The following is a 20,922-nucleotide window of genomic DNA, read 5'->3' on the forward strand; positions in this document are numbered from 1 at the left end:
CAAAGCATATGATCCCCAATAGATCGACGCTCCGTGGCCAACATCTATGATTGAATTCACCTTGATTCCGTGGAAACCGCATGATCACAAACGCCCAAAGCCGTCAGGTCAGATAAAAAAAAAGAAATTCAAGACGCCCAAAATGAAAACCAGTAGGGAGCCAGCCCCCGTTCCGTTCTGTTTCGGAACCCGTAGGTAGGTTCAATGGGTAGAGGGGAGTATATCATAAAAAAAGACAGCTTCTCGCAAGAACATGAGAAAAAAATCGTCCTAAGAGGAGAAGTGGCCGAGAGCGGTCGATGGTAGTCCCCTGGATCAGTCCAAACCAGAACCCGGTGTTAAAGAGGACGCGAAGGTGGTGCATCGTCAATTCATCGCGACATAAGCGAATCGCTCGACTCCGTGCGAGGGAAGATGCGGGTATAGAGCGAGTCGCTGGATTCGGTGCGCGGGAAGTGGCGCTGGTGCTTGCGCGAGATGACTCGGTCCTGGTAGACACCCTTGGCGCTTCCGCGCACCACCGACTCGAGGTACTCGCGGAAGTCGGTGGGCTTGAAGTTCGGGTACAACTCGGGGGTCAGATGGTAACCGAGATACCTGGCGTACTCGGGGTTGTTGTCGCCACGAATGCCCCATGAGTATTGATACTCGGCGAGGTACCGTGGGATAAACTTGATCGGGTCGAAGGGATAGGTTTCGCTGGCTTGCCTGGCGGCAAGGACCCGGCTGCAGATAGTCTCTTCGGAAACCTGTAAGAAAAATCAAAGATGAGCATACGTAAAATCCGGGGTACGGGAATTCAGTGCAAAACATACGTAGTTTCGGTCGACCTTCTCCTCACTGATCTCCTCCATCAAACTGTAGATCTGATTTTGCGTTGAGACCAGGTTGTATGCGAGAATCTTCTTGTTAAGGGTACGCTCATCGTTGATGATCAGAGCCATATAGCGACCGATATCGCGCAGGTCGGTGAGTGCGGTGGGCATGTTTCCATCGCCGATAATCTCGTCATTGCCAGAGGTCATCGCATAGTCGACACGGCCGGAGACAAGACGAGGGTAGGAAAGCTGGTACCACCAGCCAACATCGACGATAGTGTAGGGGAGCCAGAGCTGGCGGATCTGGTTGTAGACAATCTCTTTCTAGATCGACAGAAGAGACATGGTTAGCTAGAGCCCAGAACGGCCATATCGCACCACACCAAAGGGTATTCATACCTCGTCACGCAGCCACATCACACCACCAGGCGGGGCCACGGTGATGAAACCACAGGGAATGAATCGCTTGACACCGCATTTCTTCGCGGCCTTGGCGAGAGGAATCTGGTCTTGCTGCTCTGCAGGGCCGACACAGCTGATGACGACATCGATCTCAGCCAGAACTTCAATGAGCTGCTCCTCGGACGCCTTCAAGTCGCCTTTGCGGATTTGGATTCCTCGCTCCTGGAGCTTCTGGATGGCAGGCTTGTGTACGGAAATGGGGCGGACGAGGGCGTGAACATCCTATATGACGAGGAATCAATGCATGGTTAGTGATTTGCTCGCTTGTCGTGGAGCGACTTCAAGGATAGAATCATACAAAGGAGCCATCTTCAATGAGACCGTTGGCAATGGAACCTCCGGTTTCACCCGCTGCGCCGACCAAGAGAACCTGGGTCTTCGCCATGTTGGGTAGGCGTTATCGGTCGGACAGATATCAAGAGAGGTCGTGGACGGTCGCGGAGGTTGTCTTTTGTTGAGTGGGATGGTAAGATGTCAGGTTGATCGACGAGACTTGGGAAGTCGAAATGAGTTCGAAAGGAAAGAGAAGGAACGGGACGGCAGAACAGGAAATCAGGCGCTGGCGACGTTATAAATTGTCCACCCAGCGAGTCCACCGCAGTCCACCCAAGGATGGGTTGTGCTACCCACTTTGTCTCCCATCCGGACGGTGGGTCGAAGTGGATGTGAGTTCCCCTCGTTTTGAGGGGGAGAATTTTTTTCAGTCGGGCGGCAAAGGACGTCATGGTTCTGTCTACTCGGTACTGATGGCTTTGCCTATCGTTTGATCTTATATAGGATGATTATAAGTAGTCCATTGTAGCTGTAATTCACTCTGAATCTACATTTTTTCCGATTGTTTCAGCCCTTTCGGCAGGTCGGTCAATTTCCCATCCAATTTGACCTCTCTTTTACGGGCCGGTGGCTCGGGAGCAGAATCCTAACCAAAGTCGGGGGCCCTTACGTCATACGGCTTCCCGGCTTGATAAGTAATGATGATGATGTTGGTAACCCATACAAGACAATGGTCTTGGAGACAGAGAGGATACGGCCCTCTTCTAATGAAACTATTGAACGGGCATGGGGTTCTCCAGTCGACACGAGACCACAATCACAATCACAATCAACCCTTACCTTGGGCCGGCGAGAGTTCTAGCTGCAACGATGGTCGATCCAGAATGGGGCCTCGGGCTCGTCTCACACCTGCGGCTTTTAAGTGGCAGCACCCGTTCATCTTCCCCCTCTCGTGACCTGTGAACATGCAGTCTTCTTCATCAGTCACAATTCTCGACCATCACCCCCACGTCAGCGATCTTCAGATCAGCAAAAGCGGCCTTGGAAACGAAGCCAAGTTCTACCCAGTGGCACATGGTGGACTGTGACGAAATTGCGGCCAACCACGATTAGTCAACGGACAGGCCCCGAGCGCTCATTGGCGGATCGCGCCTCGAAAAACGGAGATGCCCGTCCACGGTCGACCGCGCTCCGGTCACCATCGGCTGCCCATGGGAGATTTGAGGAGCATTCAAGGGGCAGATGCGAAGTTAACCAGTCAGCCCTGATAACTGGATCGGTGAGGGTCCGAAGGGTCTGAGCATATGGTGAGGTCCAATATGATTCTATGCCAGTACCATACCAGCATGGGAAGGACCAACGTAAGGATTGCCCAGCCACAACCGCCGCGGGCGCGGGAGATCGGTGCCTGGGCGTTGGAACGGTCATTTCTTAGCTGAATTCCCCCTTCATGCTCTCATAGATATGTCTGCTGTAACTCATCTGTGTCTGCACCTGCACTGCGAGGTGACCCCGTTCATTTCTGTCCCGGATTTTCACAAGCGTGCCTCCCCCATATTGAGGGGTGGGTGGGGTTTCGCTGTGGTCACTGGGCAGCGAAAGCTGGAATGGCTCCTCCATCGAGTAATCAGTGGTGACGATCACGGAAAATCGACCCAGGAATTGTAGTGAAGAAAGGCACGAGTCCTCAGCGTGAAATCTGCAGCTGCCCGCCGATTATTTTCAAGGCTTGTGAATGACAGGTTGGAGTTGTCCCCAGTATATGTTCTCCACAGATCCGTGCCCCGAGGGGTTTCTTTCAAGTTGAAGATGAATTGGCGATCCTCCAGTAGATGTGCAGCAGGTTTAACCGACAGTCGTTGCCAAGATCGACAGAATCTGGATATCTCTGACAAAATATTGACGACAGCCAGTTCTCACATTGATCATTGGAAATGTGATGGGATCAGGAGGATGTCACGAGCTCTGAGGGAGAGGCACGTTGCGATGTTGGAGGGGATTTTGTCACAAACGTGACAAGGTTGAGGAGGTGACTCGGCAGCCAGGAATTCTCCTTCCAGTACCACACGACCCACCATTCTTATGAGCATCTACTAAATTGCTGTGTCTGGATGTCAAAAGAAACACCCTTACCTGAAATACTAATTACTTGCGTTTTAAGATTCCTACCAAAGACCAAAATTCATGTATAGCACACCGGTAACTAGCAAATGATCCATCCAATGATTTGTATTGAAACTTAACAGTAATGGCTGCTATAGATAATCGATCACCACCTCAAGACTTTCAGACTCTCACTTATGGAAACTCCAATTGCCCTTTCCGGAAAGAGGTTGCCCGGCAGTCCTTTGAAGTTACTAGCGCCTGGCGAGGATCGGAAAATCATTTCAACGATCACAGTATATTAAGTAACATTCCTTCTTGGCGTCAACAATCAGCTCATCCAGTTACAGAGTCAATTAAGAAAGAAAAAAGGACTCACATATCGGCATTCTCGACCCAGATGGCGTTCCACGCATCTCTGGGGAGATGGATTAGTTTGGTACCCTTACCAGCGCGAGCCAGAAGTTCTCATACAGCGACGCATCTATCATATCCACGTCTGCAACGGTCTGCGTTCATCGGAACAACAGGCTCATTCGACTCGTTATTCCCGACCGGGGAAGCAATGGCCAATGCGGCGAAGAAAAGAGCGAGGGCTGCCAAGGGACGCATTTTGGATAGTTGATGATGTTGATACTACTGAATATGGTCAAAGGTGCAAATGGCAAAACTGATTCCTTTTGGTTGTTCGTAGAAGGACTGGGTTTTTGGGGCAATTTATATCTGGCAATCCAGTGGAAGACATAATAACATTGGACAAGCACACGAGGGAGCAGGAAAGATTTCCTTGTTCCACAAATCGGCCAGTGAGTCGCGGGGACGGCTTGTATTGAGTGATATTCGGAGGTTTCACAAAGCAGTTTACTCCATGGGGATTGTGCAGGGTAGCCGGAGTTCTGCAGCTTGTCCGAGCTTCCTACCAAACGAGTGTACCCGTTATGATCTAGTTCCGGTGTGCCACTTGGCTTGATATTGTGTTAAACACATGTTGTGACCATCTTGAACTATAGATTCGAGTACAGAAGGCAGATATCTCTGAAATGAAAGAGATAGCTTTCCTTGACCTTTTACATTCAGCTCATAGAGCAGATACAGTGGTTAAGCGTTTCAGGAACTTATGCTCTGCGCGCCTGAACATCAGAGCTCTAGTCAGAGATGGTCATCTGACTACAAGAGGATCTTCAAGTCTCACATATCCTCCGGCCTGTCCAGCTGGATCAAGGACAAAGAAGTCAACCCCGAGAGGACCTTAGGCCGGGTTGAACGAAATCCTGGGGTACATCTTGTACAACATTAACTTGCCAAAAGCAATACAATGTAACAAATTGAATGCTTACAATTTCTCGATATTTCATTCCGAACCACTTTAGTATGCATGTCAGATTCAAAACCCACCTCCCCACGGGGAAACTCGATCCTAACTGCGCGTTCCACATCCCATACCAGCTGAGTGTACGGAGTAGTTCACAAAAAAAAACAATACGCTCAACCCAGTTCCCAAATGTCACGCAACACAAAATACAAATGGATATCATAACGTAAAACAATCCGATCCCACCAACGCCTCCCAAATGCAACACCCCCTTAAAACCCAGAACTCTTCAAAATCCTCCCCGGTCGGAGAGTCGGTTCGGAATGCGTAGTTCTCTTGAGCTCCCTCACATCCATAAGTTCGCCCCGACAGTAAAGTCGCACGGTAATCGTAGCCCTCTTCTTAAGCAACAGTAATTCCCGCTGTTTCCGTCGCTCTTCCATGATAATCGCCCATCGAGCTCGGACTTCGGCCACACGCTTTCGTCGCGCGGGCCATGCACGCTTCCACATCAGTGTTTGGTGCATCATTTCGAGGTTCTTGTCATCTGGCCATGCGGTGTGCTTGCACCCGTGTGGCCAGACGTTGTCTAAGTTGATCGGTCTTCGATGATCGATGTCATGCATCTTCCATTGCCAATGGCGGAGTTGTTGCATGTCGTCTGCGTTGCGGCAGAATGTAAGCACCCCTCGGTGTGAGAGGTAATGCTGGCGGATGTGAAAGTCGATTTGATAGTGGGCGAAGAGGATGGCAACTTCGGGGTCGATGTCTTTTGTCTGATCGAGGATGTGGTTCAGAGCTTGCTCGACTAGTTCGTAGTACCGCTCGCGCTGGGAGACGGACATGTGTTTCCAGAAGGATGGTTCTCCGGTGGGTGATGTGGTGTTGAGAGGGGAGATGTTGTCGTCTCTGGTGTTGTTGTTTAGGAAGAAGGGTGGGTAGTGGGAGGTAATGTATGCGCCTTTATGGATATCATCTGCCATGCTGGCTTGTGTGGCGGCGATCTGGCAGGTCGTGCAGTGCAGTGCTTCTTCTAGGCCTTGGAGCTATAAAGTAGAGAGAGTGAGTAGGGATTCCTCGTCCGGGAGATGAGATAGTGACGTACCAGCTCCATATCTGCATTGTTCTCGTCTTGAGCTTCGATGTTCTGCATATTCGCGAAGTTGAATGTGATTCGAGTTGCACTTGAGTGTAGTATCTTCAATGCGTTGACTTTCCAATGTATTGAGAAGTTTGTACGTGGTGAACGAGAGGATTCGCAACATTCTCCTTATATCGTGTACAGGTGGAATCTCGTGGGACTAGAAGACTGAGCCACAAAGACAATAAACTTCATTGGGACTATGTTATGAAAGAACTGAATGGGATGCAAATAAGGTTCTGTTGGCCGTTGGAAGGATCGCGTTCCAGACTCCGTTCCAGACTCCGGGGCAAACAAAGATTCTTTGAAGTTCGAACCGGAGTATAGATGAGAGGTAACAAAGCACTCAGAAAAGGATATGGCTAACAAAGACCACTCGTGGAATGAGGCAGAAATCAGACTCCAGCTTGGAGTAATCCGTCCTGCCCCGCCATTATAAACAAATCTCACGGTCGCATTGCTATTTCCGGCTGTCCGCGATCAAATGACGAGTTGGTCTTCCGATCTGAGCGCGCCGCGGTCATCTGTTGATAAACGCGGTGAAGATGCGGGGGGCGTGACGGGGTCACTGGGTTTCATTCGGCCCTCGCGGGGTCCTTCACCGCGACTTGATACTTGTTCCTCTCCCCTGCACACACGTCCAGCCGATATATTCCGATGACAACACTGGAGAGGCTAAATCAAGGAGGATATTTCTTACTATGAGGGCCGGGAGACCAATAGTACTGGTGCTATAGCTGACTGCCACCGAGCGGTGAGCTGTAAACCTGCTTAGGAGCAAAATATAGATCATTTGCCTTGATCGACAGAGCAGATGAGCTTGTCAAAGGGTTTGCTTAACACAGTTAGTGCTTAGGCAATTACTGTTTCTCATGTTTATGCTATAAGAAGGGTCCTGCCATGACATTCCATTCATTGCGCAAACCTCGCTAGCTATTGTTTGCGGACGGGCTGTGGTGACCCCACATCAGTACTCAGTATAGCTTCATGTCTGAAGAGTCTAGGATCGGTATCTTCCACAATTCCCGACCTGCCTCTATGGTACCGAGCCCTATCCTACGCTGTGATGAACTTGCAGTCAGAGATCGTCTTAAACAAAGGGTTTAACGCAGACCATCTTACGAATGTCGACAATTTGCCATTCCTCCCCTTGATTGTCCTGGCTACCCATGGTGAGACCCATTCTCGTGCGGGGCAGTCTAAAGTCATATTTGAGGGCTGAAGGCTTGCCATGATCAAACTCCTGCTTGATAACGGGCCCGATGTGACCGCAACGAATGGTCAAGGCTATACCGCACTTTCTGTGGCCGTTAAGCAGCAGGAAAATATAATTGTCAACGAACTTCTTCTGCGTGGAGCTTATCCTTTGGTTGGAAAAAGGTCAGCAGTACACGCCGCTATCAAGTCGGAGGATCTGGATATCCTCAAGGAACTTTTAAAGAATTTGAGTGCTCGGGGCAAATGTGACAATAAACTTGAACTTTCCGCGGCATGGATCAAAGAAGGCTATTCATACCTTGCCTGTCATGTCCCGAGGAAGCCAAGCTCGGGAATTTTCCTGATCTTGAAGGAGCTGGTGGCCCACCACAGGCGCCACAAGTATCCTGTCCCGTCATGATTGCCTTCTTAGCAGTGATATTAGTTCTTGTGGTTTGTGGAAAAAGTGAATAGCTGCTGATAGATATATGGTTTTGTTTTTATTTGGTTGATTGGTTACCTTCATCTCTCTGGTGTGATCCGATTCTTGCTGTTAGGTCACTTTGTTTAAGGTCGTTTTGATGATTTGGAGGATGGCCATGGAAAGCCTCGTGTAGAAATGAGACATCATCGCCATGAGGAGCACACTTGATATGTTTTCTTCGACAGTCTTTACCATTGCCAATTCAATCCACTACTTTCCACATCTGTATTCGTATGGTCCCTGTTCCATTTCGTCGATAGCAATCATTGGGTGCTGATGGGTGATCTCAGACCTTCCTCCATCACCGGAAACAACAACACAGCTCCCACCTGAATCAACATACCCATCGCGAGTCACCATGAGCGAAAAAGAAAAGGCCTCCCTCGCCTTCCCGGTTACATGCATGCTCATCTCCTTCGCATTTACCACCTACCTCCACCGCACCTGGATCTCACAGCAAATCCGAGCATGCAAGCGCTTCACCCGACACGCTTCACGCAAAACCAAGCGTCTGGTCAGCTACTGGACGCGATGGCTACACCATATCACAAACAACTGGCTCGGTGAGATCGCAGCGAGAACCTACAATATCCTCAAGCCACCGTGGGACTCTGATACCAGCTCAAACTCACCTACGAACCTGGACGTTGCTTTCAACTCCGATACCAGCACCGCCACCAGCGCAAATCCATCTCCTCCCTTCTCGCCTTCCCTCACATCCCGACCAACCTGGATCCTCGATTCCAACGGCCAGTACATACTCAACCAAACCCCCGAACCACTGCCCCGTGCACAATGGGAAATTGAACTCGAGGAGCGCATCCGCAATGGTCGTGGACCGGGTGCTTGGCTGGATAGAACTGTTGACTGGGTTGTTCGTCAAGTCGTTGCGGATCTCGATGCTGATATGCGTGCTGAAATTGATCGGTTTCGTGGTGACCGCCGAGGAATGGTGCAGATGTAAGGTTTCGTCAGATCACGCAGCCTGACGTATGTTAGAGGTTGGTGGGCTATACGTGGGGTTTAAGACCGGGTTGCTTATCGTGGAGATCCCCCGGGGTCCGGAGGTCTGGGTACATGGGGTACTATTAGCTCGGAAATCGGGATGGTCGCACCTTATTTGTGTGGACAATGGATAGGAGTATCTCCTTCCTTGTTGATCAGTCAGGTGTTATTGAATGATTGTACGTGGAAAACAGGAAACTGGCTTGAGGATTGCAGAATGATCTAGCAGAAGCTGTAGATCTATGAGCCGGTCAACTGCATATGCCACGATTCAATCCAATTATTTTTTATCAGTCCAATATTTTGTCCCGTGTACACATCAATCGCAATTCTGTAAGTGGAAAAGACACGCTCAATTCAAAATAATAACAAAATCCCAATGCACTTTCTATGGCGCGCAGTAGCCGCCATCAACGATCAGATCTGCGCCGGTGGTATAGGTGGACGCATCCGAGGCCAGGTATAGGTAAGCACCCTTCAGCTCGTGAGCCTCACCCTCGCGGCCCATAGGAATCTTGTCCCGCCAGATATTCTTAGTCTCCTCAGGCACAAAGTTGGAGATTTCCGTGGCGATGTAACCGGGGGAGACGGTGTTGGCGCGGGCGAAGCGCACCCATTCAACAGAGAGGGACTTGCCTGTATCACTATTAGTGGAAAGGTCATATAGAGCATCTTTTTCGACAAGAACGTACAGAGGTGAACTACACCACTCTTAGCAGCATTATAAGCAGCCTGCATCTGGGGGAAATTGACAATGTGACCGCTCATGGAAGCAGTAGCAACGAAGCTGCCGTAGGTGAAGTTAGTAAGCTTGTTGCCGTTAATGTCAGTGCCTTCATCCTTCTGACGGCGCCAGTGAGAAGCGGCAGCCCTGGCGCAGTAGAATGTGCCGTCCAAGTCAATGTTCACGACGTCGCGGTAGTGCTCAATGGGTCCATCCACCATAGGACCCTGGGTCCAGGGGATACCGGCGTTGGCAATGAAAACATCCAAGCGGCCATTGAAATCCTTGACCACGGTATCGGTGGCCTCTTGGACGGCCTTGGGATCGGTGACCTGGACCTGGTAGGCCTTGGCTGTGGAAAGAAGATCAATTGTTAGTCTCTCATCATGACCATGCATTGCGCGGAACAGATCATGCTGTAGCTACTTACCTTGGACACCGTATTTCTGGGCAATCTCCTCCGCGCGCTCGGCAGCCTTTGCGTTGGAATTGTACCACAGAGCAACGTTGGCACCAGCTTCGGCCAGGCCGTGAGCGACGGCGAGTCCAATACCGGCCCCAGCACCCGTCACGATAGCAGTCTTGCCCTTGAGGGAGAACATGCTCATCAAGCTGGGGTGCTCAGGAGCAACGGTATTGTTGTGGACGAAGAGTCCACCTTGAATCGGACTGGCAGCCATGTTTGATCAATGAAAGACTGTTGATGATGTGCAATAGTATGCGAGGTGAAAGGCTACATCTAGACGGGAGATGCCTTTAAATATAGCCCATTGGAGGGGCAATTGCCCTCCGGGTTAAAAGCAACAGCCCCCATAGGACGCGACAAGACGGTGAACATTGCGTGGGCCTTTACCTCCGCAGTGGAGAGAGGACTGTACAGTTGCTGTGGGGGGTGTACTGTACAGTTGCTCGGCCCACCAAGCACAGAGTCATCCATTGACAGCTCGTTGTTCCTGTGGGTATGACGCTATGCGCCCTCCTAAACAGGCAAGGAGCGGGTCCTCGAGGGAGAAATGGTGGGATGGACACCGATCACATCGGGATTGGATAGCAACAGAGTTGGTTTAGGTGTGACGGTAGGGAAAGACATGTGAATGATACCAACCTAGATCCCGATAGACTTGTACGGTGTCAAGTTTTTGTGATTTGTGTAGTTGGAGATTGATATTTGGTCTTCGATTGGTTCCAAAACGCCTCCGAATGCGCCCCCGCGGAAGGGGAGGGCGCCATCACTGCCTCAACCGTAAGGTGTCGATACTGTCCTTCCAGCTTCTGGTAAGTGTCACTTTCCATGGATACGCTTATGAAGACTGATCAATGCATCAGATATTTTGACCTATTGTTTTTTCCTATTCTATCTCCATCGATCAACCATCGTCGATTGAGAATACATTTTCCTCCAGAAAGGGGTTGAGAGGGAGGGAGAAGCGGACGCGAACCTTCGCCCTGCCCTGGGAACGTCTCGAATCCCAACTCCAGCACAGGCCCTTCATTGATTCATTCATGACATTGGCCTTTTTAGTGGCTTGCTTCGTGGCTTGATGCTTCTGTTGACTCGGGACATGATTGATTGTCGAGCAGTGGCTGCAGAAGCAGCTGCCATGTACTGACTGACCTTGCCGCTTGCGACATCTGATCAGCTTCTTGCTATCACGATCATGACAGCCAGCCATCCTCCAGAGTCAATACTGACCTAGCAGTTTAGTCAAGAATAATGACTCGCTACAGACTCCACGAAAGCCGCCTGGTCATTCTTCGCCGAGGTCACCTTGTGAGGTTCATCATTACTCTACACGGAGCATGTACAGCCAAGCAGGCTATCGGATTCTATCTCCATTCCAAACAATTCCAAGGTTCTCTCATGAAGGTGCCATTTCAGCACTGAGATTTTCCACTAAATACTATTCTCCACGAAATGCCATTGGTGAGTGGCAGGGGTGGGAATAGAGTGTGGCCGCCAACATTCTTCGCGGCGTCTTGGTGATGTGTTCACATTCCAGGAGACTGGTCAAAATGTTCACATAACAAACCAGCAGCCCTAAGCGGGAATGCTCGCGCGGTTGCACCGGTTTGCGTCTCTTCGTTTCCTCCAGTTTGTCGTGTCTCTGGTGGTTGCAAACTTCGTTGGGTTTCTGCAGGTTCTCTTGACCAGGCCTTGGTTAAGCATATCGCATTGTGAGGATCTCCAAGTATACCACGTCTCAAACGTCGCGACTCAAGACCGTCAACGGATGAACGACTGACAAACGCCATCCCCGCGGATCACGCGTGCTCTGATCCAATTTCAACTCGAAAGTGTACATCGTCCACCGTCACCATGCTGAGCCTGAGCGCCGTGGTCGCCATCGCCGCGTCCGCCGCAGCCTTTTTCGTCGTCTTGGGAGTCGTCGTGATCGTAGTCTGGGTTCGAGTCCGCAAAGAACGACATGCAATGCGAATGCTTGGTCTAAAGGAGGGAGATAACCCCCGTCGTGTCAAAGCTTACAACCCGGATACGTTGACCGAGCTTTCTCACCAGGAAGGAAGTGTGTTGAGGGCTCATGGCAATCTGCCGTACGGCAAACCGGGTGAATGGGGTCAATTGGAATCACGCGAAACTCTGCTACGGTCAGAGAGCGAACCCGAATCCTCCTGGCCTCTCATGGAACGCGCACGATCTCTTCGCAATTCGATTCGCAGAGCCAGCTCGAAGCGATTTACAAAATCTGGGCTTCGGCGCATGGGCTCCATGGCTACGGTTAGCGAGATGCTACCCAGCCCAACTGGGACTTCCAAGGATGATATTCCTCTATCAGCTGTGGAAGGGGTCTTGGAGCTACCAGCCGAGCGGACACCACGACAAACGCCAGAAATCCCTGGAGAGGAGGAAGGTTTCCATCTAGGGATGCGCCCAATGTCTCCTGCATCAGCCTGGCCTCCTCCAGGTCAACAACAGCGAGCGTTCCCTGTGTTGGACAACATTCTATCGCAAAACCTATTTGACCCTCCTCTCATGATCTATGAAGAATCACCCACTCGAATTCGAGGTGGGAGTATCGTCAGTCAAACAGCAGGACATGCTCCCGACCAGTCAATTCCTCCTCCGCCACCTCCTGCTGCATTCCCTCAAGAGCGGTTCAGCTACTTGCGAAACGACTCGGTCATGCGTCTTTCTTCAATGAGCCTTGACACGACCAACAGCTCAATCTTGGAGGACGGTCGAAATGGTCCACGCTCTGCGGACACAGATCTTACCTCGCCTATTTTCCCGTCAGGCGGCTCTTTTGTGCCTTTCAGTGCCAATGATGTTGGGGTCAAGAACGGCCGTCGGAGCTTCATCGCTGCTAATACATCAGTACCGCCGAATTTCCTCGTTCGCTCCTCGTCCACCGCTGACGGCCCCAGAAAGACCTCAGAAGAAGCCATGTCGCCCCGTCGGAGCATGACTACAGCATCTCGAAACCCAAGCAATGCCAGCAACCAATCCACTGCTCTGCCTCGTCGCAGTGAATCTCTATCTTCAACTGCTCCGCAAAGAAACTCATCTCTTCGCGTTGGCACCCCGGGGTCAATGGCTGCTTATCAGAATGACAATAGGTCATCCTGGCGATCACCTACTTCGAATTTGGCGCATGCACCGTATGTCAGCCAGTACCCTCAACAACCCCCGCCAGTCTACGAGAGTGAGCAGTTTGAAAACGATCCGTTCTATGGCGGCTCTCCAGCTTCCACTGGCACATTGTTCTCTGTTGGCTCCCCGAGTCAGCCTAACGGTTACATGCCGCAAAGTCCGCTGCAGCGTTCCAGTCTCTCCATCAAGGGGCCTCTCCCATCCGCGCTCAAGGGTTCCAATTCTCAGCGGAAGAGCAAAGGCCACAGACGACAGAACTGTGTTCGTATCTCCATCCATCCGCCCATGACTTTCGGTGGCCCTGCCTTCTCTCCCACAGTCGAGGAAGAACCTGAAGATCTGGACGCCATGGAGGAAGTAGATTTGCGGGAGAGTACCATCAACGGGACATCGAACTCACAGCCTTCCATGCCTGCCAACACACCATCTCCTCTACCACTTTCAAAGCGTGGAAGTGGCAGTCGTCGTACTAAACCTGTGATATCAGCACCAAGCTCGCTCGGTCCTCTGGCTGAAGAACCACAACCTACATTGCATACTCGAACTCCATCTAAGAAGCGAAAGAAGGCACCCACTGACAACCCAGATGACACGCCCGTCATGGCCAAGGGCCATACTTTACCCGGTCTCTTCACAGCATTGCCACCTGTTCGCGAAGTAGTTCTTTCGCATACGCCTTCGCCTGAGCGAGAACCACCCGCCTGGGCAGTCAGTGATAATCCATCTCCAACGACCCGTGAAAACGCGTCTGGTATTAGCACTGGCAGCCCTCGACGCCCACCTCTCAAAGGACCACGCACTCAACCGGGCAAGCCAGGCCGAAGGAATTCGACACATGCTCCACAACCCAAGCCCACGGAGCCCTTGATGGGCCTTACCTCGCCTACTGGTCTACCAGTCATCACCGGCACCCAGGGCAGTGACTGGCGCAAGTCAACGGACTCACCACAACGGGGAAGAACCGACACAAGCACCGACTCTTTCCGGAAGAACCGCGACTCCCAAGGCTCCTTGGTGAATGGCCTCGATTCATCAATGCGTCCCATGTCGCCTGTGTACGGCTCCCAAGTCTCAACTGTACGAGACAAGGTCACCATCTGGGAAGATGCTAATCGCAGCGCATCTCCGCCCAAGCTAGCTGCGACGCAATTCGGAGCAGGGTATACCTTCCAACTTGATACCAATCTCTCGCCTACATATGCGAAAAATAGTATCCCGCGGACGCTCTCCAAAAGCGGGAATCAATCCCCTATCCGCATGCATAGTCATCGCGCACCGCCAACGCCGACGTCTGTTCGGCGGGGTATGACAACGCCTACTAGTAAGGGACTTGGTATTGGAGTTACGTGTGCGACGCCAGTCAGCTTGTATGATGGCGAAGGGTTCTTGAAGGAGTAGTTTGTTTGCACGGTGGTTGTTTGGTACTGTTTTGGCGCAAGGGCGTCTTTGGATTCTATGATTCTTGCGTTCAAAAGCCTTATACCTTCCTTTTCTATTCTCACTCGCCTGGAGCATTTGTTCTCATTCTCTTTTCTTTTGTCTAATGCATTCATCTTTGCAGCTATTCGTGTGTCACGTTCTACGTTGATATCCACCATCTAGGTAGTAATTAGAAATCAATATCTAATTTGACGTCTGATGTTCTCATCATAGATTATATGAATTGTATCTTGAGTCTTCTCTTTTCACCCTAACTGTCACCAACAATCCATAGTCCCATATCCTGTCATACAAATTAATCCGTCCTCCGCCATTTAGTCTCATCACCCTCACCCTCACCCTCCTCCCCATCCTGACCCTCCCCATCCCCATTCTCCTCCTCCCGAGCCCTCACAGTCCCAGCACCAGGTCCCAACCCAGGGAACGAAGCAGGCTCACCCTCCGCAATCCAATTCCCCTCCTCATCAAAAAACTCATGCATATTATCCGCCGTAATCCACCCAGAACTCCCATCAACAGGCGGCGGCAACGAATCCCCATTCAACGAGCCCATCCCCTCCTGCCCAAACTGGAAGAACGAATGCTTCGACTCCTCGTCATCCTCATCCTCATCGCCCGGTTCAACGGGGTCGGGGTGCAGGTTTGAGCACGCGGATACGGCATTGTAGAGCATCTGCGTTGGGGTTTCGGCGGTCTCGTCGCTAGTCTCTTCTTGGGCTGTGCGCTGCTCGGGGGTGAGTTCGGGCGGGACAACTGTCATTGTGATACATTGCTCTTCGTCGTCTTCGGAGGTGGGTGCGGTGGGGATGGCGATTTGCATGTATAGGCCTTGGACTTCGGTGTCTGTTGCGCCGGGGATGCGGAGGCGCTGGATTGCGTGGAGCGAGATTGATGGGTAGGGGATTGAGACGCCGGTTGAGGTCGAGGGGGAGTATAGGATGAATTTCCTAGGAAGGGATATGTTAGCTTCATCCTAGATATGGAGCGATAAAGGACGGCGAGTATTCAAGCTATACTGGGTAGAGCTTTGCTCGCAGAAGGATGGTAAAACTTACTCAGACGTCACCCAGGTATGCAAGCCCTCAATGGCAACCTCAGGACCCTCGTCGTCATCGTCTTCTTGCGCCGCAGCCGCAGCGCTAGTCCCACTGGTAGAGGCGCTTTCTCCGCGCAGCGCATTCAGAGCTGGCGTGGCCAGTAGGTCACGCTCGAGGATGACGACCTTGCATCGCTCGCTGTGGTAGTAGAGAACAGGCGGTCCGTTGTGGAAGGAGCTTGGTGTCCGCGACTGGTGCTCAGCGATGGTAACGAAGCTGGATGCTTCGGGCGATGAGTGGAGGACTTCCATTGTGATGTCCTTGCAATTATCCTTCTAGTTCGATATAATTGATGAGGGTGTGTGAGCTCTCGAAGGGCTGGGCGCGGTGCAGTGGTAGGTAAGATGCGAAAAAAGCTTGCGGGAGCTTTCGGCGGAGGGGCGCTTTGCTTCCGTGGTTCGTTGGTGACAGTACCTCCCAGCTCGGTGGGCTTTGGAGTAGAAGTAGTTCAACTCGAGCTTCTTCTTAATTAATAAACTGCCTAGATTTATTTTAATGTAATAAGCTTCAGTATGTGCCGCTTTTCTATGTGTGAACTAATTCTTCCTATTGCCATACTAGCTGGTTGCGCGAAAATATATCTGGAGGTAGCAGAAGGCTATGGTCCTGGAAAGGATCAAGACGGGCAAAATTCCAAAAATTCAGCAGCGAGATCCGGATAAAAGCTAAGATTGTGATACTAAATGTAGGAAAGATATACAAAAGAGAATGGAAAGGTAGCCTAAATGCAATTTGTTGCTACTAAGTTATCTAACAAATGTAATCGCTCTAACTAGCAGGAGGCGCGACAAGAGGCTGGAATGTAGGAGTCGCGGATTCTTTGAAGCTCCCAACGAGTCCTGCCGAACACGACAAATGCGGACCAAGTCAAACCAGATGCTAACTCGAATGCACAGACTGTAGTGGGGTCAATGGCCATGAAATGACCACCATCTATTGACCAAGTAGCTCGGTTCCTTGCATGCATGAGTTGAGATAGCACGTGACCGTATACTTCAAGTCGACTGATGACCAAATATGGCCGTGCCAGGTATGGAGTATGTTCTCACATGTGTTCAAGTGAAACCTCGGAAATGGTATTGAAGTGATGTCGTGTGTTGAGGAAGATATGCTGCCCAGCATTATCTCAGGGTTCATTTCACACCCAGTCCACCAAATGCCCGGTCCAACTCCTCACCTTCATCTCGAGGAACCATCGCTGGCAGATTCGATGAGCCCTGATCAGCAGAAGTGCTGTCCAATAGGCTTCCACCCTCATCAGCCTTAAATGCAGAGGATCCTCCAGCGTTGCTCGGCTGAAGTAATTTCTCGTCGCTGTCCAGCCACCCAGGTGCGACACGGCGCTTTTCAGCGAGCTCACGCTGTCGAATAGATTCCTCCCAAGCTTTAATAGCACCTTCTGCCTCAGATCGGGTCTTCTTCAAGTGTTGTTCGAGAGACTGAGTGGCAGCCAGGATCTCGTCTGGGTGGGCTGCATGTTCGCCGCTGGAGGAGAAGACGTATCGGGGTTTGGCATCTGGGTTGCTTGGATCTACCAGGACTGATTGTGGGAGAGTTGAAGGGACTGATTTGTAGGTATAGGGTAGGGTGACGGAGGCGGGGAGGTTGATGAATGGCGAAACGGTTAGAGGCACCTGGGCCAGGAGGAGGTGGGGGCCTGTAAGAATTGGCGATGAGTATGGAGCAAGCAGGCAGATATCAGTAGGGGGCAATGAAGGATCACTGACGGTATGAGTCGTACATGACTGAAGAGTTGAACGGCTGGCCCTGCAGCGAGTGTGATCAGTTGAGTGTTGACATGCGGAGAGGGCTACGGCGATGACGCCGGTCACCGCCCCACGTCTCCTCCTCTGATGCTCCGACCTCCAGCCCCCGTTTACTCTAAAAGGAAATTAACCAACTCCGGAGTAAGACCTGGCCAGCGCTTCAGCCATGCCAATCACATTGTATGCAGCTGATCTTGCTGCCGCCCAAGTGGATATGACATGACTCGATGCCAACGTGATTTTGAATGCTTGCACGAGGCACACGGGTTGTAGTTGCTGTCCCTGGACTCAACGTGCAAGGATATGCCTACACCTTCCACCAATGTGATAGCAGCTCATCCCAGCGACATCCGATCGGCCCCGTTAGCCATTTGGGATATTACACAAATTCCGTCCTCGCTGGCTGTTTTTCCAAAGGGATCTTCGAAGCTGTGGTTACCTTTCCAAGCATCTCACAGCGAATTCAAGGCCACTTCATGGTCTTGGCTCTCTCACTATGATGTGGAGCAGTGAAAGATCTTGTTCCAACGTTGTCACAATAGCGAGCTAAGCTCAGAGCTGACTAGGGTCCAACGCACTCAGACTCCTGTCTATTCGAGTTTAGTTGGATTCAGAGTCCCACAGTACTCCCATTCGTCTCTTTCAATGCGTCAATCCCTGCTCAAGGGCGCCTCACCCTCCGAATGTGAACTCGAACTGGTCCTTGCGTGGGCGGACTTGCGAGTTTGCCAGGTCCTGTGAACTCCTTGCAAGTAGGTGACGCTGAAATTTTAAGGTGACTTTCAATAGATGGGGTTCCTAGCCCCGCATAGCAGGCCCCTGTTGGCTAAGCCTCGAACCAAGGATGCGGTCTTTATATAGTCCGTAGTCGTACTTTCCTTTGTCCATTTTTTGGACACGGTATTTTGTCATCCTTGCTTCGATTATTTCCACCTTCTTCGACTCGGCAGTTGCCCTCTATGTCTGAGGATATAATCGCTCCTGTTAGTAGGGCCTTGGTAAAAAATCTAGGGAAGTTTGTTAACAATCCGCTTTTCTCCTCTCTGAGTAGGACACGGATCTGCATTTTATCAAAGATAATCATGATCCCCAGGATTGGCAATCGTATGAAGATCCACCAGATTAGGCCTTTATCACATTTCCTAACTAAAGGGGATAGGGAAACGACGTCTATTGCATCGTCTATCTATAAAGGGCTGGTGGAGAATGGCCGAAAGTAAGGCGACCGCATGTCAGATAGTATGGGCTAAAATGCTGAGCAAAAGCACAGATATCAGACCCTGAGGGAACAGGGCTCACAGTAAGTGAAAAATCTTCATCTGGTCGATTGCCGTGGCAACTCACTAATCTCTCAAATTTGCAGTGTGCCATCCGACGAACAGATGTTCGAGACTTATGAAGCTTCGTATGCCTCTCTCAAGGGATAGGTCACGGTGCCGATAAGCTAATCTCAACAGGCATCTTCTTGCTTTCATAATAGATTCTGACAAGGGCAATGCCCTGTTTCAGGCACCAGTGGAAAAGCCCAAGGTTTGTTTAGCAATGTTTCGGCCTGCCGGGTCCTTGCATGGAAATTGAAACTGACCATACAACTAGCACATTCTGGATATTGGAACGGGAAATGGCACGTGGGCTATGTCAGTATACTTACTGTCTGCAGATACGAATCATTGTGACTGATAAAAAACTAGAGATGTTGCCGATCTGTTTCCTGACGGTACTTTTTCGATCTTGACAGATATTGTTCCGTATCTAAACAAACCTGCCTCAAATAGCAACTGTACGCGGCGTCGACTTGTTCCCGCCCCCTGTGACATGGCTGCCGCCGAATTGTATACTCGAGGTCGATGATATTCTTCAGCAGTGGACGTGGCGTGATCCATTCGATTTGGTGCATCTGAGACTATTAGACGCCGCGTTTACCCCGGAAGAAACTGATCATCTTTACCAACAATGCTACGAGTGAGTCCCCATGTGACTGAACTGAAAGATGTTCCACAAATACTCATCCATGCCCGCAATAGTCACCTCCAGCCGGGTGGATGGATCGAACAACTCGAAATGAGTTCCTTCATCGAGTGCGACGACGGCAGTGCCCCCAACAACAGCATACTATTCGACTGGGGACACCGGCTCACAACAGCAGCCAATAAAGCAGGCCGACCCCTCGGAATCATGCGAACCTTCCAAGGGTCGATAGAAAAAGCCGGATTCGTTGACATCCAAACAAAAGACTATAAATGGCCCATCGGCCCCTGGCCGAGAGACAAGATTCTGAAAGAAGTCGGCTCTGTTAATTACCAGCACTGGCTTATTGGTATGGAAGGGTATGGAATGTGGTTGTTGACTAAGTATGGGGATCCGGTGCCGTGGACGAAAGAGGGGGTGCAGGTTTATGTGGCGAAGATGCGGAAGGAGCTGTCTAATCCTCGGATTCATGTTTATCACAGGGCGTAAGTTTTGTTTGTCGGCTTTTGGCTGAGCTCTTATCCGAGACTAATGATTTGATAGGAGGAGAATTTGGGCGAGAAAGCCGGTGGATGAGGACTGGGTGAAAGTGGAGTTTAGCCCTTGATACTATAAGCTCGATTTCTCCTATATAATGCTACGAATGAGTAGTGTTTCACAGCCAGAGGTGCAAAGTAGTGCCTCAAATAATTGAGCTACTTAATTGGTTCAATGTATTGCATACAGCCAAGCATAATGCAAGTGATTGGATGTGTCCGATCGAGGTTACGAGATGCATCAACTAAAGAGATTCTTACCTTGTTGGGCTTTAACGAGCACTTGTCAGCCGAGTCTGCCTCAATCGACGGGATACTTTAGGCGATATTCCACCCCTCAACACTAGTAGCAAAATACCGAGCATCCCAAAAATTAGCTATTAAACGTGTAGTATTCATTAGCGCTGGAGACTTCCGACAAGCGCCGATTTCGAGTATTGCGTCTAGCACCGATCGGGCCTAGTTCCCCAAAAGCCACAGGAGGCAGAGTAGATTCGGTGAAATGACACAAATGCTCATATTTTTGGAGATGCAATAATTTCAAAGTTTAGCTGGTTCATTTCTACAAAAATATGGCCAGTGGAGTGGTTTAAAGTGGCTGACGGAGCTCCTCGATGATTGACTGGTTCGTTTCTGGGGAAAGCTGAAAGCTTCCCTGTTATTTGCCCTCAGGGACCAACTTCTGCCTGAGGCCATCAACACTATTCTTGCGTGATGGCCGATCAGCTTCAGTCTTCCCATAAGGATCAAGTACAATGCAAGCTAGGCAACAGGGTGAAGGTGATGCCCGACTTGTTCTGAATCGATCGTCTTGTTGATCTCTCGCCTCGCTGATCCAGTTTCAAGGGTTATCAACCGAGGCCGGGGTTGATCGGATCGTGGCCCACTCTGCCCACAGTTTGGCCGCCAGTTCGCCAGTCGACAAATCCACTCAACTTTGGTGGGAGTTGCTCACTTGCTAAGTTGCTCACCACTCCCAAGCGGCT

At 50.7% G+C, this 20,922-nt stretch overlaps 9 protein-coding genes across 9 annotated transcripts; 4 read left to right on the forward strand and 5 right to left on the reverse strand.

Moving 5' to 3' along the window:
* Window positions 1-371: 371 nt before the first annotated feature.
* N7473_004027 (aromatic alcohol reductase) lies at window positions 372-1,665 on the reverse strand (the record flags this gene model as incomplete). The annotated part of the gene is made up of 4 exons (XM_057149967.1): window positions 372-749; window positions 816-1,142; window positions 1,218-1,502; window positions 1,579-1,665. 4 exons carry the CDS (start codon window positions 1,663-1,665, stop codon window positions 372-374), a joined length of 1,077 nt encoding a protein of 358 aa, XP_057013621.1.
* A 3,575-nt stretch (window positions 1,666-5,240) lies between these two features.
* Window positions 5,241-6,121, reverse strand: N7473_004028 (uncharacterized protein; the record flags this gene model as incomplete). The annotated part of the gene is made up of 2 exons (XM_057149968.1): window positions 5,241-6,014; window positions 6,074-6,121. 2 exons carry the CDS (start codon window positions 6,119-6,121, stop codon window positions 5,241-5,243), a joined length of 822 nt encoding a protein of 273 aa, XP_057013622.1.
* Window positions 6,122-7,340: 1,219 nt separating this feature from the next.
* On the forward strand, window positions 7,341-7,727 carry N7473_004029 (ankyrin repeat-containing domain protein; the record flags this gene model as incomplete). Its single annotated transcript, XM_057149969.1, has 1 exon — window positions 7,341-7,727. The coding sequence occupies one exon, from the start codon at window positions 7,341-7,343 to the stop codon at window positions 7,725-7,727; it is 387 nt and encodes a 128-aa protein (XP_057013623.1).
* Window positions 7,728-8,148: 421 nt separating this feature from the next.
* Window positions 8,149-8,754, forward strand: N7473_004030 (uncharacterized protein; the record flags this gene model as incomplete). Its single annotated transcript, XM_057149970.1, has 1 exon — window positions 8,149-8,754. One exon carries the CDS (start codon window positions 8,149-8,151, stop codon window positions 8,752-8,754), a length of 606 nt encoding a protein of 201 aa, XP_057013624.1.
* Window positions 8,755-8,842: 88 nt separating this feature from the next.
* On the reverse strand, window positions 8,843-10,331 carry N7473_004031 (putative carbonyl reductase). Its single transcript, XM_057149971.1, has 3 exons — window positions 9,950-10,331; window positions 9,488-9,871; window positions 8,843-9,431 (listed from the first exon to the last, which is right to left on the reverse strand). Exons 1-3 carry the CDS (start codon window positions 10,197-10,199, stop codon window positions 9,184-9,186), a joined length of 882 nt encoding a protein of 293 aa, XP_057013625.1. The 5' UTR covers window positions 10,200-10,331; the 3' UTR covers window positions 8,843-9,183.
* Window positions 10,332-11,836: 1,505 nt separating this feature from the next.
* Window positions 11,837-14,527, forward strand: N7473_004032 (uncharacterized protein; the record flags this gene model as incomplete). Its single annotated transcript, XM_057149972.1, has 1 exon — window positions 11,837-14,527. The coding sequence occupies one exon, from the start codon at window positions 11,837-11,839 to the stop codon at window positions 14,525-14,527; it is 2,691 nt and encodes an 896-aa protein (XP_057013626.1).
* Window positions 14,528-14,864: 337 nt separating this feature from the next.
* On the reverse strand, window positions 14,865-15,917 carry N7473_004033 (Voldacs domain-containing protein; the record flags this gene model as incomplete). The annotated part of the gene is made up of 2 exons (XM_057149973.1): window positions 14,865-15,516; window positions 15,625-15,917. 2 exons carry the CDS (start codon window positions 15,915-15,917, stop codon window positions 14,865-14,867), a joined length of 945 nt encoding a protein of 314 aa, XP_057013627.1.
* Window positions 15,918-16,799: 882 nt separating this feature from the next.
* Window positions 16,800-17,409, reverse strand: N7473_004034 (uncharacterized protein; the record flags this gene model as incomplete). The annotated part of the gene is made up of 2 exons (XM_057149974.1): window positions 16,800-17,323; window positions 17,394-17,409. 2 exons carry the CDS (start codon window positions 17,407-17,409, stop codon window positions 16,800-16,802), a joined length of 540 nt encoding a protein of 179 aa, XP_057013628.1.
* Window positions 17,410-18,117: 708 nt separating this feature from the next.
* On the forward strand, window positions 18,118-20,201 carry N7473_004035 (class I SAM-dependent methyltransferase). Its single transcript, XM_057149975.1, has 11 exons — window positions 18,118-18,415; window positions 18,484-18,536; window positions 18,592-18,648; window positions 18,703-18,732; window positions 18,796-18,837; window positions 18,890-18,962; window positions 19,029-19,069; window positions 19,124-19,149; window positions 19,208-19,394; window positions 19,457-19,885; window positions 19,944-20,201. Exons 1-11 carry the CDS (start codon window positions 18,392-18,394, stop codon window positions 20,005-20,007), a joined length of 1,026 nt encoding a protein of 341 aa, XP_057013629.1. The 5' UTR covers window positions 18,118-18,391; the 3' UTR covers window positions 20,008-20,201.
* Window positions 20,202-20,922: the final 721 nt, after the last annotated feature.

The sequence above is a fragment of the Penicillium subrubescens genome (genome assembly GCF_028828155.1).
Source record: "Penicillium subrubescens strain IBT 31985 chromosome Unknown utg000002l_segment0_segment0, whole genome shotgun sequence".
Taxonomy (NCBI): Eukaryota; Fungi; Ascomycota; class Eurotiomycetes; order Eurotiales; family Aspergillaceae; genus Penicillium; species Penicillium subrubescens.